The sequence below is a fragment of the Clarias gariepinus genome, chromosome 21, assembly GCF_024256425.1.
Source record: "Clarias gariepinus isolate MV-2021 ecotype Netherlands chromosome 21, CGAR_prim_01v2, whole genome shotgun sequence".
NCBI classification, from domain to species: domain Eukaryota; kingdom Metazoa; phylum Chordata; class Actinopteri; order Siluriformes; family Clariidae; genus Clarias; species Clarias gariepinus.
In genome coordinates, this window is record NC_071120.1 from 2,161,939 (window position 1) to 2,175,993 (window position 14,055).

The following is a 14,055-nucleotide window of genomic DNA, read 5'->3' on the forward strand; positions in this document are numbered from 1 at the left end:
ATAGGCCAATAGACATAATTTGAGTCAGTTGGATGTGTAACTGTGGATGTATTTTAAGACCTACCTTTAATCTCAATGCATATTTGTTTGACATCATGAGAAAATCAAGAAAAGTCAAATTGTGGCTCGACCTCAATTTATCTTAAAGGTCCTACGTTCTTCTGTACAAACAATACCACACACACACACACACATCATACTGCTCAGGAAGGAGACATTTACTGTTGGTGCAAGTCAAGCACAAATCAACCCCAAAAACAACAGCAAAGGATGATGTGAAGACGCTGGAGTTAACATGTATGAAAGTATCACAGTATATCCACAGTAAAGCAGGACTGAAATCAGTGATGTGACAAAAACTGGCTGTAATAAGCATCATCGTTTCTGGAGGGAATGGGGAAGGCCTGCAGGCAGAAGAACTCCATCACAACCGTGAAGGCATCATGAGGATGGAAGATTATGTAGATATTTTAAATGAGCATTACTTAGGGGACGCCATTTCACCACCTGAAAGAGGACAGAAACGTCCTGGATCTGGAATTTTTGTCAAGAACGGTAAAGTAAAGATCCATCTATCTACTGTAAAGGATGCTGGGTGTGGTTAAGACGTGTAAGATGGCAGTGATGTGCCATCAGGGAGGAGAGGGTCGGGTTTGGTCTTTGTAGGGCAGGAATGAGGGATTTCAGTTTGATTACGGGGGACAGACTAATCCCTTTCTTTTTCAAAATAATCATCTGTCACTGTCACTAATTTTTTCCTGCACTTTCTCCTGTCCTAATCAGTCCCTGTCCTCTCATGTTAGCTTAATCTGCATCTTTGGACTGTGGGAGGAAACCCACCAAACACTGAGACCATGCAAACTCCACACACACACACACACACACACACACCCCGAGGAGGGAACTGAACCCAGGACCTGAAGGTGCAAGGTGACAGAACTAACCACTACAGCACTGTGCTGCACAAACCTGAGCCTTATATATATGTGTTTATTAAAAACAGAACAGGCTAAAATGCTCTGTAATTAACTGTCGCAGGCCTTATGACGTCTTTGGTGTCATGGCGAGACGCAGCCTGGGGTGTCGCTGTTGGAACACGAACACCAAAGACTAGCGAAGAAGAGCCTTCCGGAAGTGTGTGCGTGCGCGCGAGTGTTCCCAGCGTGCTTCCCTGACAGTTTAAACCGGCCGGATGATTATTTTCACCCGCCTGTCAGGATTTTAGCGCTTTTTTCGCATGCTGTGTCGGGTTTGTGGATGCAGCGGGAGGAAACTCTGTGGATTTTAGTGCAGTATTGTGTATATGCCGCTGCTAAATGTGGTGTCCAGGGTAACGGCTGTGGATTAATGTGAGCTCGCGAACACGTCAAGAGGAGGACTACTTCCGGAGTAAAGGTGAGAGCGGTCGGGTTTGGTCACGTTAAACGTTAGAGCTCGTGGTAAAGGTGTGATAAATCTGAGGGGGGAATAGGATAAACCCGCCGCTCGGGCTGGCTGCGCATGCGCGGGACCGCTGAGAGTGACGGCAGTGCGCATGCGCGGTGGTTGTAAACAGTGCGCGATCACGGCTCGTCCTGATCTCGTTCTCTGCGCGCGCCCTCGGTAACGCCGCCGCGGCTCCGGGTCACAGAGAGGGGGGTCAAAGGTCATGGAGTACACAGGGAGGAGGAGGAGGAGGAGGGGGTGTTAGGGTTAAAGTGTAGAGGGGGTGAGTATACACACACACACACACACACACCGACACCTGCACACACGGGGCGGTCAGGGACATTCCACTGGGTGTGACACACACACACACACACACACACACACACACACACACACACACCTGCAGCAAGTGTACCTGTACACACACACACACACACACACCTCTGAGCTTACTGGAGAGTTTGTGTGTTTATACAGGAGTGTGTGTGTGTGTGTGTGTTTGCCCAGCCTTGTGTTCGCCAGAATCTGTACACACACACCACGTTCAAGAAACTCAAGAACGTATAAAACGTGTAAGGTGCAGCCCTGGGTCTTGTTTTGAGTGTGGGTGGGTGTGTGTGTGTGTGTGAACTGATTGTTTTTCTCCTCAGCAGTATGGAGGCGGCTCTGACCCGGCTCAGGTCCCTGAGTGCCGACGAGCTGAGGGAGGAGTTCCTGAAGGCCAACCTGAAGTGCGGCCCCATCACCTCCACCACGCGCGCCGTGTTCGAGCGCAAACTCGCTCGCGCGCTCGTCGAGAGCGCCGGACTCTCCGCCGCCGAGTCGGGACAACCGGGCGCGACCCCGAACGCCGGCCCGGCCGAAGAGGGCGATGTCGGGTACCATCTCGGCCTCAACCCTCCGGAGGAGGAGCCGCTGAGCGAGAAGAGCGTCACGCCGTCACGACACGAAGTCCAGACGCCCAACAAAACGCCCCAGGTCACGCCCACCTACTTCTACGGGGTGTGTCCGCTCTGGGAGGACGTGCTGGCCAGGAATGGTGAGCGTTAACCGGGACAGTGGTCACAGTGATAACATGTCTGTGGTCCTGCAGGCGGGGCTCTAAACTGTTCACACGTCATCAGGCAGCGAAACAAAGAAAATCTGAAAAAACACTTTCACATCAGAAGGTTTATGAAATTATGATACTTATAGTATCGCAGTACATATCAAATCAGCAGTGACATCATATCTCGATGTCTCCGTTTCACTATTATCACCTGTTATGATATTATCGTTTAAAAATACCCAAGTATGGACTTTTTGAAGCGTGTCCTTAAAACCCCCCTGTATGACTTGGATGACGTGAATGTTTATGTTCCTTCCTGCAGAGAGGGTCCACGTGTACACGGATAAGAAGGAGGCGCTGCAGGCGGTGAAGATGATGAAGGGCGCTCGCTTCAAGGCCTTCTCCACCCGAGAGGACGCGGAGAAGTTCGCCAAGGGCCTGTGCGATTACTTCCCCTCGCCGAGCAAGTGCGCCCCCTGCGTGTCCCCGGTGAAGACCGCCCTCTTCTTCGGCAAAGGTCAGACGCACTTCCAACTCCTTCACGACGTCCAGTACCAGCCTCGCATCACCTCCTGTCTCTGGGGCTTAAAGGGATTTTAAACCGTGACAGTGTTGTTTGTCTTAACGAGATACCTCTCTTTGTCTCCGTCTGTCCTTTAGACGGCGCGTCTCTGGCAGAGACGGACGGGACGAACCGCGAGAAGGCGAACAGCTTTAAGAGCCCGCGTCCTCAGGACCTGACAGCGAGGCTGCGGGTGTGTGTGGAGCGAGGGGACGAGGCCGCCTTCACCGACCTGGTGTGGAGCAACCCGCGCTACCTCATCGGCTCCGGGGACAACCCCACCGTGCTGCAGGTCCGAGCGTCCCTCCTTATCCACACACACACACACACACACTTCTCACTGTGTCACCCGTGCTAGTGTGTCAGGTAGTTTTATAACACACTGCCGCCCGAGAGCGCCTCCGCGTGGTGTTCATGGGGGCGCTGTGGGACGTGCGCAGGTGGTGCGGAGACGGTCCAGCTTGTCCTCAGGCTGGCGGACTTCCTGATCTATATTTAGAAGGCTGATACGGTCAGTTTGCTCGCTGTAAGCCCAGCTGAGCCTCTGTTCAAGGTGACGCGTTACAGAACGTTGGCTGACTCTGTTTGTCCTCTGTGTGCTTCTGGTTTACTGGGAACACTGGGGTCGGGGGCGACGCCCCAACTGCAGGAGCATGTTCACCGTGTGGAGGGTGTTTAGGGCTGCGTTTTAAATCTGTCTGTGTGTGTGTGTGTGTTGTAGGAGGGTTGCAGGTATAACGTGATGCACGTGGCGGCGAAGGAGAACCAGGCGGGCGTGGCTCAGCTGCTCCTCGACACCCTGGAGAACCCGGACTTCATGCGCCTGATGTATCCTGACGACGTGGAGAGCATGCTGCACCAGCGCATCCGCTACATCGTGGACCTGTACCTCAACACGCCCGATAAAGCCGTGAGTCAGGAGCCGGAACGCTAGCGCCGTAGCTCTGAGAGGTGTGATTGTCGTCTAACACCTGGTGTGTGTATGTGTGTGTGTTTAGTGCTTCGAGACTCCGCTGCACTTCGCGTGTAAGTTCGGCTGCGCCGCCGTGGTGAACGTCCTCTGCTCTCATCCTCACATCGACAAACACAGAAAGAACAAATACGACCAGAAACCCTGCGAGGTGAGCTTACCCACAATGCTCTGCTGCTTGAAATCGCAGCGGTGTGTGAAATCTGATAACGTTAGCCTGAGTGTGTGTGTGTGTGTGTGTGTGTTCTGAGCTTATTTCTGCCATCCTGCTCTAATTTCAGATTATCTGTGAGCGAATAAAGGAAAAAAACAAAGTCGCGGAGATCAGACAGAAGATCACGGAGTATCTCGAAGGTAATGAAGGCGTCCTGACTTTATCACACTGATCATAATGAATCATGATGATGATGTTCCTGAGCCTTGTTTCTGATTGGCCGCACAGACCGGTGTTACGTGCCCCTCCTCCGAGCCGCCGATAACTCCGCCCAGCCCGTCATCGGCGCCCCCTGGTCGCCCGAGCCCCTGGAGAACCGCTCGCCCAGATTACCCAGGAGCCCCCGGGAGCCCGTGATGGCGGTGAGGGCCTTCGCTGGTCCACTGAGCCCCTCTAAAGTGAGTCTAATCACAACCCGTCTGTCTGTCCGTCTGTCCGTCTGTCTGTCTGTCTCTCGTCTTTATCTTTCTCTTTAGTTCATGAGCCTCACACAGATCTCATACAGATCTCCTACAGCGCTGTGTAATATATGTGTGTGTGTGTGTGTGTGTGTCAGGCGGATGAGTTCAGACGTGTGTGGAAGACGCCCCCTAGAGAGAGAGCGGAGCATTTCCACCACATCCTCAAATCAGACCCTGAGCGTGGAGCAGAGCGTGTCGGCAGGTCGGTGCAGAGAGAATTACAGCTGTTTTTTACACACACACACACACACACACACACACACACACACACACACACACACACACAGTTTTGTGGGGCTCATAAATAATGGAACAAACGGCTGACGTTTAACTGAAAAACAGAGTGGAGACAGTTTCATGGTGTAAGTGTGTGTGTGTGTGTGTGTGTGTGTGTGGCTGCCAGTGGAACCAGGTGTTTACTGATGACCCGACTGCTAATAAAATGAGTTCTGAGGTGGACGGGACGCGAGACTCTCGGTGCGTCATGCTGCAGACGGATAATGATACAAAACACAAAGTTATTTAAGACACACACATGTGGAGATGTTCTTCACTGGTCAGGTCAGTCACCTGACCTCAGCCCTGTAGAGTGTGTGTGTCTCTCACTTACCCAAGACGAGACCGAAGACAGAAGGACTCTACAGGCGCAGTAAAGACCCGGCGAAGCGTCTCGAGGGAGGAGACTCAGCACCTGGTTATGTCCATGAGCTCCAGACTGCAGGAGGGCTTTAATCCAAGTATTAAAGACGGGCCTTATGTTTGTAGTTTATGTTAGTCCGTTCCATTATTTATGATCCATCAAAAACATGTCGGAAAACGTTTCATGCCACACTTTGGTGTGATTTGAGTTAAAGTTAAAGGTCTTGACTTCTCTCACATCTCGAGTGTTGTATCTCCGACTGTAGGGACCTGGCGCGTGAGCTGGGTCACCCCTGGGCCGAGTACTGGGACTTCCTGGACGGGTTTGTGGACCTGGCGTCAGTCGAGGGTCTGCGGCGCTTGGAGGAGTTCCTGAGCAAGAAGGACTTCAGTGAGCGCACGCGAGACCAGGCTGGAGAGATCAACAACAGCAACAAGTTCAGAACTCCTTCTCCAGGTAGGGAGAGCACACACACACACACACGCACACACACACACACACACACACACACACACGGGTACTATAGGAACGTGTGTGTGTGTGATATGGTTCCAGGAAAGCAGAAGAAGTTCAGTAACTCGGTGTCGGTCGGAGCGTTCCTGGACGAGACCGATATCTCTCTGGAGGAGATGAAGAACAGACAGAACGCCGCGCTCACCAGCATCTCGTCCTCCTCCATCGCCTGCTGCGCCAGCGACGATCTGAGTGGGCGGGGCTTCCACATCCTGCCCGTCTCGCAAGACTCCGCCCTCATCGAGCCACGGAAGCCCGCCTCCTCCTGCCCGCCGTCGCCCGTCTCCAACCTGATGGCGGAGTTCGAGCGCATGACGCTGCGCGACCACACGGACGGCGCCGGACAGGAAGGGGCGGAGCTTTCCAGCGGCAGTTCGGACGAGTACTTCCTGGCGCCAGAGAGCGTGCGGGAGGAGGAGGGGCAGAGAGCGAGGACTCGCCTGGGATCGAACGGCGAGCGATCGATCTGTTCACGCTCCAGGTCGTGGGATCACGGAAGCTCCGCCTCCTCCTCTTCTTCTCCCTCCTCCTCCTCCGCCACCTCCGGTTCTTATCGATCACTGGACCGCTCGAACGACCTCATCATGACCACGCCCCCTCGAGTCAGGAAGGGGCTGTTCATTGAGGGGTAAGTCAGGAATACGTGTGTGACGTATTGTCGTGGTTAGCGCTAGCGAGTTAGCATGTCTGACAACGTGTCTCTTACACAGGGACGCCCCGTCTCGACTGGACCGTGACGTTTTCGCCGCAGTGAAAGGAACCGAAATCGACCCGCTTAAATATCCCAGCATTCACAAGTGGAGAGGCACCGTCGAGTCGTACACCAGCGCAGAGATGCAGAGGTGTGTGTGTGTGTGTGTGAGAGAGAGAGAGACCAACACTCTAACTATGCACTGTGACTCACTATTAATAACACTAACCTGTGTGTGTGTGTGTGTGTGTGTTACAGTTGGCAGACTCCTGCGGTGTTAAAGTCTCACTCCAGACTCCAGTCTCTGACTCCTGGTTCCCCCGGGAGCCGCTACAGCCCGGCCAGACACGCCTACTCGCCGGACTGCACCAGCCCCGGGCGCTACAGCCCCGCCCACGCCAGCTACATCCAGCGCATTCGACTCAAGCACTTCGGAGACTCGCCGATTTAACAAACACACGGCGTCGACTCGACACAGCGCCGAGCTCCGCCCCAGGACTTTACCGAGAGAAAGAAAAGAAAAAAACATTTAGCGTGAACTGAACTGGTACGCTGTAGTGTATATTTTTAAACGGTTGTCCTTTTCTTATATGTGTGTGTGTGTGTGTGTGTGTGTGTGTGTGTGTAAGTGTATGTACGAGTGTGGATTTGTATCCGTAATTATTTATGGGTGACGCAGAAATATTTAAGTCGACGCAATCACACCGTGTAACTCAGTAGCCCCGCCTTCTGTCAGGGGTTTAAACAAAACAAAAAACACAAACAAGAAGACAAAGGGAAATCAGCCCTCACAGCGCCTCCTGCTGGTCAATAACTGGAATACGCTCTTATCTGTTTGATTTGTTTGATTTCGCTGCAGTAATAAATGTCTTGCTTTACTCGTCAGCCTGCTTCATTTTTAATGACACACACACACACACACACACACACACACACACACACACGCAGTAAATGCCATCATTATTTACTCAACACACACACAGTGATATTACTGTGGAGGGGCGTGGCCAACATAACCAGCACATTCTTTTTCGATCATGGTGTAAACAGCACAACAACTCCTCACACTCACACACACACACACACACACACACACACACATGAGAAGCACATTTTAACCACAGTTTGTTTTAATGACTTCCGTAAGCTTCTTTAGTGCCTTTTGATGTGAAACACACTCTGAGCACGCCTAGGTGGAGACCGAAAGACCTTAGTGAACGTGTGTGTGTGTGTGTGTGTGTGTGAGAGAGAGACTTGTTATTTTTGTTCACGTGTGTGCGCGTGTGTGTGTGTTCTCGCCGTGTTGCATGACTCAGCCCAGAGGAGAAAAGTTATTTGATGTACTACTGAGAAACAGAAATAAAGTGAACAGCAGCTTGTAAAACTGATTGGCGTGTCGTCATTCAGAACGGAGTGTGTGTGTGTGTGAGTGTAAAATCCCACAACAGTGACTCCACCCACTTTTCATCTTTCTTTGTATTCAGTTCAGTCAAACAGCACTTAATGTGTATTGTTGGATTTGTCTACAAACTGATCAGAAGGTCGGCGGGCGAACCCCAGCTCCATCAAGTTGTTTTTGGGTCCTTGAGCAGGGGCCTTAACCCTCTCTCCTCCAGTGTTATGATCTGTTAAGTCAGCTGACCACCTGAATGTACTGAATCACCAGGTGATCACATCAGTGGAGGTTTTCTTCTTCCCTGATGGACCTGAGGAGCACGAGGGATCACTTACACACATGAGAGTGTGTGTGTGTGTGTAATGAAAGGTAAAGGTGACTGAATGAAATCTTGGAGAGTGTGACTTTTCACCAGGCAGTGTGTGTGTGTGTGTGAGACATAAAGGATTAACTTTACTGAAGTCCTGTTCAGCTCAGGCTGGTGATTATTTAAATGTCTTGCACAACCTGTAGGTGGCAGTATTGCACTGAAGAGCTCATAAACTTAAAAGACTTAAGATTTCAGGATGTAATAAAATCTGAGTGTTTGTATAAAGACAGAAGAGGTTTCTATTTCATGGGGCTGAATATAATAATAATAACCTAAAGTTGTCTTGTTTGCTTTAGTGTTTATAGTCAGACATGAGATCACTGGTGCAGGAGAGAGAGAGAGAGACAGAGAGAGAGAGAGACAGGTGTAGTGTTAGTGATACACACACACACACACACACACACAGGACTGAATCTGAAGAATTACACTTTAATTAAATTCTGCAAATGAAGAACCGCACAGACATCACTGAGTAAAATAACGGTCGTGTTCTTACACCTGACGAGCACGAGTCTTACAAAATATCTCTCACACACACACACAGGCAGAGTGCTGGCTTTCAGGAGAAGATTTGGATTAAGATTTAAGGTGGAGGTGTGTGTGCTGATACAGTAAGTCCTAAACAGAGAGGAGGAGAAGGAGGAGTAAAGACGATCAGAGCTGCTGCTCCACATCAAGGCCTCTGGGTTTCACTCGGGGTTTGTTTGTCTCTTCACATCAAACACCTCGCTTTAAAAAAAACAAAACCCCGAGCAGGAGTCGCTGCTTCCTGCCGTGACGTAAACACACACACACACACACACTGGTGATGTTCTGTCGTAGTAAACGCAGCTCGTCCTGATCGGGGTTTTAAAGCTAAATAAACACACACACACACACACACACACACACACACACACACACACACACACACACACACATCATGCTGGTTTTGTTCCTGTTGATAAAGCGATTTCATCTGGAATCTGGACTTGTACAATAACAAAAACACACACACACACACACACACCACCTGCTGCAAACACACTGTAAACACACACACAGATTTAGGCCAAGAAAAACATCAGTTATAGACCCGTCACTTTACAGAATCGAATCAGAATCGAAATTTAAATGAAATCAGAATCAAATAAAATGTAAATCAGAACCAGAACAGTAACCAGTAAAAGACACCAAAGCTGAACTGGAAACAGATCAGAACCAACACTGAATCAGAATGGTATGAAACACGGATCGGAGTCACGTTGCTCTCCGGACTCTGTGATCAGACGATAATCAGACATGATTAATACATTCAGTAAAAACAGGAGACGTGCTCTGTGTAACACAGCGACACTGTGCGCGAGACGGGGTTCTGGTTCGGGCGGTCCTGGAGGGTTAGGTGCGGGTCACTTTGTCAGGTGGCATGAAGCCGGAGTCTCCCAGCGTCCGCAGTGCCACCCTGCCGCTCGGGCGCACCGTGAGCCATGTGATGCTGCCGTTATTCAGCCCTAAACGCAGCCAGCCCTCGGGAGGGAACTGCAGAGCCCTGCAACACACACACACACACACACACACACACACACACACACTGAGTCAGGATTAAACCAAAAGGAATTTTATTTTAGAACACATTAGTTTCTCATTTTTTCTGAATTAATCGCAACTGAGAGTTCAGTAAAAGTAACAAAATTCAGAAACAAAAAAACCTACAGTGGAACCTCAGATTGCGAGTAAACCAGTTTAATAAACCATGTGAACAATAAACCCACCTATTCACTAGATGGAAGTAGTGCGTAATGGTAAGGATTTGCATGTTCAAAAAGAGCGGAGAACAAGCAGCTGACTGCGGGAGGCAGAGAGCATGTGTGCCATTAGTTTTCGTTATAACGATTTCATGTCTTTCTGTTGTTGTCAATAAAGGCTGTGGAACAAATTGTCTAAGTTTCCATTATTTCTTATGGGGGACATTTACTTTGCTATACGAGTGTTTTGATAGACAAGCACACTTCAAAAACAAATTATGCTCATAATTAAAATGAGTTAACCGTATTCACACCTAAATTATCAGGATTACGTCAGGAATGAGTAAAGTCTGAATAAAACATCACACCAGAGTCAGATCTTGATCAGACGAGACTCCAAGTCAGAACCAGATGAGACAAACTCCACAATATCTTCTCTTCAAACCACTGGCTCCATTTTTTGATGGGAAAACTGCAGCAATCCGCCAGAACTTTGCTCCAACCCAACCCAACCTAACCCAACAGCAGAACTTCAGGACCTTTCCTCCCCTCCATTAGCAGAATTTTCCAACCTATCAGCTGATGAGATTCAGCAGGTCATCTCATCATCCAATCCCACCACCTGTTCATTAGATCCAATCCCTTCCACAATGCTCCAGGCCATCTCACGAGACATCCTTCCCTTCAAGGCAAGGGTTATTCCCATCCACAAGAAACCCTGTCTGGATCCAGCAGACGTCAGCAACTATTGCTTCTATCTTTTATTTCCAAAATTCTTGAAAGGTCTGTTTATAACCAAATGTCTCTATCTGTCACAGAAGAACCTTAATGATCCCAACCAATCTGGATTCGAAGTGGCACACTCCACAGAGACTGCCCTTCTGCCCCATGCTGCTAGATTATCCAAACTATCATCTATGTCCTCATCCTCCTGGACCTGTCAGTGAACCCCATTCTCCTATCTATTCTTACAAGTCTTGGAATTAGTGGAACAGCGTGGCAAAGGTTTGCTTTCTTCCTAGAAAATAGGTTGCATGAAGTGACATGGAGGGGATCCACATCTGCCCCATGCAGACTCTGTCCTGGTGTCCCACACGGTTCAGTACTTGGTCCTCTTCTGTTCTTTCTCTATACCCGGTCTATTGGTAGAGTCATATCGTTGCATGGCTTTTCATACCATTGTTATGCAGATGACATGCAACTTATTTTCTCCTTTCAGTGTAAGGATCTATCCAATGAACTTCAAAGCACCGTTTGTAAGTCGCTCTGGATAAGACAAGCCTGTCACATGCCTAATGTAAATGTAGATGAGAGGAGACTTAAAAGTCAGAACCAGATCAGAAGAGATTCAAAATCGGAATCAGATCAGAAATGTATCAATTCCTGATTAAAAGTGAATGAGAATCTGATGAAAAGTGAATCGGATCAGGATCAGGAGTCAGAATCAGTTTAAAAGTGATTATAATTCTGATTAGATGTGAATCGGAAACCGATGGATCAGACATAATTCAGAGTCAAATCGGACGTAATTCGGACACTGTACAGTGCTTTTAGAAATCAGTTTTCTATGGAAGTCTTACACACACACACACACACACAGATGAGTAGGATGTATAAATCCCTGATTTATACACATAAATATGTACACACACACACAAACACACACACACCTGCAGACAAAATAGCGGATGACGTTAGCGTGACAGATGATGATCTCGTAGCTGTCCTCCTTCTGCTTGGGGTCGGCTCGGTGGATGTAGCGCCGGAACGCCGCCTCGATTCGAGCGCCATCTTCATGGTACTGCTGAAAGCCACACACACACAGTCACAAATACACACACACACACACACACACACACACACACACAAACAAACAGAGCACAAAAAGCCGGTGTTCAAACAGACCAGCAGTAACTTCTGGATTAAAATACAAACTGATAAAGATGAAACCTGAGCCGGAAAAATGACATCACACACACACACACACGGCTCAGAAGTTGTCATCACTTTGTATTTTCTCTGGTAGAAGTGTGTGATCTGTGACAGACATTTTATAAAAGCATCACAGATGTGACACTATTTATAATCAGTGTGTGTGTGTGTGTGTGTGTGTGTGTGTAATAGAGTGTGAGAGAGAGAGAGCGCTGACCACAGCCTCAGGTTTCCAATGACCGACAGCAGGAACAGGTTCAATTGGAGCTCCTTCTCGCAGCAGATCACAGCTCACCATCTCCACTTCTGAAACACACACACACACACTTACTTAACAAGCATGTGATCACCTTTCAGAAGGGGAGGAAAGTCCAAGAGCCTGCTGTATGTGAGGAGTATATACTGTATATGTCATGATGTGTGTGTGTGTGTGTGTGTGTGTGTGTGTGTGTGTGTGTGTGTGTGTGCGCTACCTGGCAGGTGTTTGCTGATGATCTGTGCCGTCTCTGCGGCTCGTGCCATGCTGGAGTGGATCATGATGTCGTACTTGAGGCCGAGAGACGCCAGTCTCTGTCCCGTCATCCCCGCCTGCTCACGGCCTACACACACACGCACACACACAAACACACACACGACACTGAAGGTCTGATTCTGTTTTAATTCAGATTCTCACACACACTCCATCTCACACACACACACACACACACACACACACACATAAAGCAGGGGTTGTTTTTTACACTACACTGGGTTATATTTAGGAGAAGTGGAATCTGTGTGATCAGACAGATGATCTGTGTGTAGCTGTGTTGTCATGGCAACAACAGTGCTCCAGTCTGAAAGATTTTCAAACAACATCAGGACGTGAGGTGTCAGACCCCGCTCAGACGTGAACCTGAATTAGATTAGATATAAATCAGCAATCGAATCAGACATTAGTCAGACTCAGATCAGATGTGAATCAGACTCAGATCAGACGTGAATCAGACTCAGATCAGACGTGAATCAGACTCAGATCAGACGTGAATCAGACTCAGATCAGACGTAAATCAGACTCAGATCAGACGTGAATCAGACTCAGATCAGACGTGAATCAGACTCAGATCAGACGTGAATCAGACTCAGATCAGAAGTGAATCAGACTCAGATAAGACGTGAATCAGACTCAGATCAGACGTGAATCAGACTCAGATCAGACGTGTAGATCTCAGACTTAGGAGGAGGTTAATCAGAAGAAGAATAGAAGTAAATCAGATTCAGATCAGACGTGAATGAGACAGAGTCCCGCTGTAGATCAGACTCAGATCAGACCCCGGGGGTGAGGGGGAGGGGGGGGTTTAGGTACCCAGCTCGGTGAGCCTTCTCTCCTTGTCGCCGTTCCCGTTCAGGAGGTACTGCGCATGGCGGATGAGGAGGATGTGGCGCGTGGCGGTGGGTTTGATGTTCTCCACCTCAGAGCTGTTCTCCTCTCCTACACTCACTCTCCTCCTGGGGTTCGTCATGGACGATGGATCTCTCCTGTAAACACAAACACACACACACACACACACACACACATCAATATCATGATCATCATCATCATGTCCTGGTCAGTGATGAGTTCTCTGTAACAGCACGACTCTGTGTGTGTGTATGTATATATATGAGTGTGTGTGTATGTATATATATGAGTGTGTGTGTGTATGTATATATATATGAGTGTGTGTGTGTATGAACACATACTTATCCCAGTTCTGATCCCAGCCGGTGTGGTTATAAGGCTGTGCCGCGTGCAGCACGCTGCTGCCGCCGCTCCCCCGCGCGCTGACCCGCCCCCCCTCCCGCGGGCTGTCCGACAGGTACGCGCGCGCGACCACCACCGCGGACCCCCCCGCCGCGACCCCGCACGCGAGCCTCACCGCCCGGCGGAACCACATGTCTGTGAAGCGTTATAACGCAGCGCGCGCGCACGGCAATTCAGGGATCACGGCTCACTTCCGGTTTCCAAAATAAACAATAAACAGCGCGCACGAGAGGAAGCTCTGTGTACCGGACACCGGAGCCGGGGAGAGCGCGCGATACCGGAAATACAACAGAAATAAAAACAAAATAAAAGTCACTCATTTC

At 49.3% G+C, this 14,055-nt stretch overlaps 2 protein-coding genes across 6 annotated transcripts; one reads left to right on the forward strand and one right to left on the reverse strand.

The window, feature by feature from the left end:
- The first annotated feature begins 1,134 nt into the window (after nucleotides 1-1,134).
- On the forward strand, nucleotides 1,135-7,412 carry ankle2 (ankyrin repeat and LEM domain containing 2). Of its 4 annotated transcripts, none has more exons than XM_053481735.1 (13): nucleotides 1,135-1,395; nucleotides 2,079-2,467; nucleotides 2,799-2,993; nucleotides 3,137-3,330; nucleotides 3,760-3,948; nucleotides 4,037-4,159; nucleotides 4,290-4,362; nucleotides 4,451-4,620; nucleotides 4,779-4,885; nucleotides 5,589-5,779; nucleotides 5,879-6,464; nucleotides 6,547-6,678; nucleotides 6,786-7,412. In XM_053481735.1, exons 2-13 carry the CDS (start codon nucleotides 2,083-2,085, stop codon nucleotides 6,976-6,978), a joined length of 2,538 nt encoding a protein of 845 aa, XP_053337710.1. In that variant the 5' UTR covers nucleotides 1,135-1,395; nucleotides 2,079-2,082; the 3' UTR covers nucleotides 6,979-7,412. The 4 variants fall into 4 exon arrangements, with proteins under 4 accessions (XP_053337710.1, XP_053337711.1, XP_053337712.1 ...); XM_053481736.1 differs by having other exon boundaries at nucleotides 2,082-2,467; XM_053481737.1 differs by lacking the exon at nucleotides 1,135-1,395 and adding an exon at nucleotides 1,437-1,708.
- A 1,861-nt stretch (nucleotides 7,413-9,273) lies between these two features.
- pgam5 (PGAM family member 5, serine/threonine protein phosphatase, mitochondrial) lies at nucleotides 9,274-14,000 on the reverse strand. 2 transcript variants are annotated; one of them, XM_053481344.1, is made up of 6 exons: nucleotides 13,672-14,000; nucleotides 13,295-13,467; nucleotides 12,423-12,548; nucleotides 12,167-12,255; nucleotides 11,688-11,818; nucleotides 9,274-9,821 (listed from the first exon to the last, which is right to left on the reverse strand). In XM_053481344.1, exons 1-6 carry the CDS (start codon nucleotides 13,863-13,865, stop codon nucleotides 9,671-9,673), a joined length of 864 nt encoding a protein of 287 aa, XP_053337319.1. In that variant the 5' UTR covers nucleotides 13,866-14,000; the 3' UTR covers nucleotides 9,274-9,670. The 2 variants fall into 2 exon arrangements, with proteins under 2 accessions (XP_053337319.1, XP_053337318.1); XM_053481343.1 differs by having other exon boundaries at nucleotides 11,688-11,821.
- Between the last annotated feature and the right edge of the window lie 55 nt (nucleotides 14,001-14,055).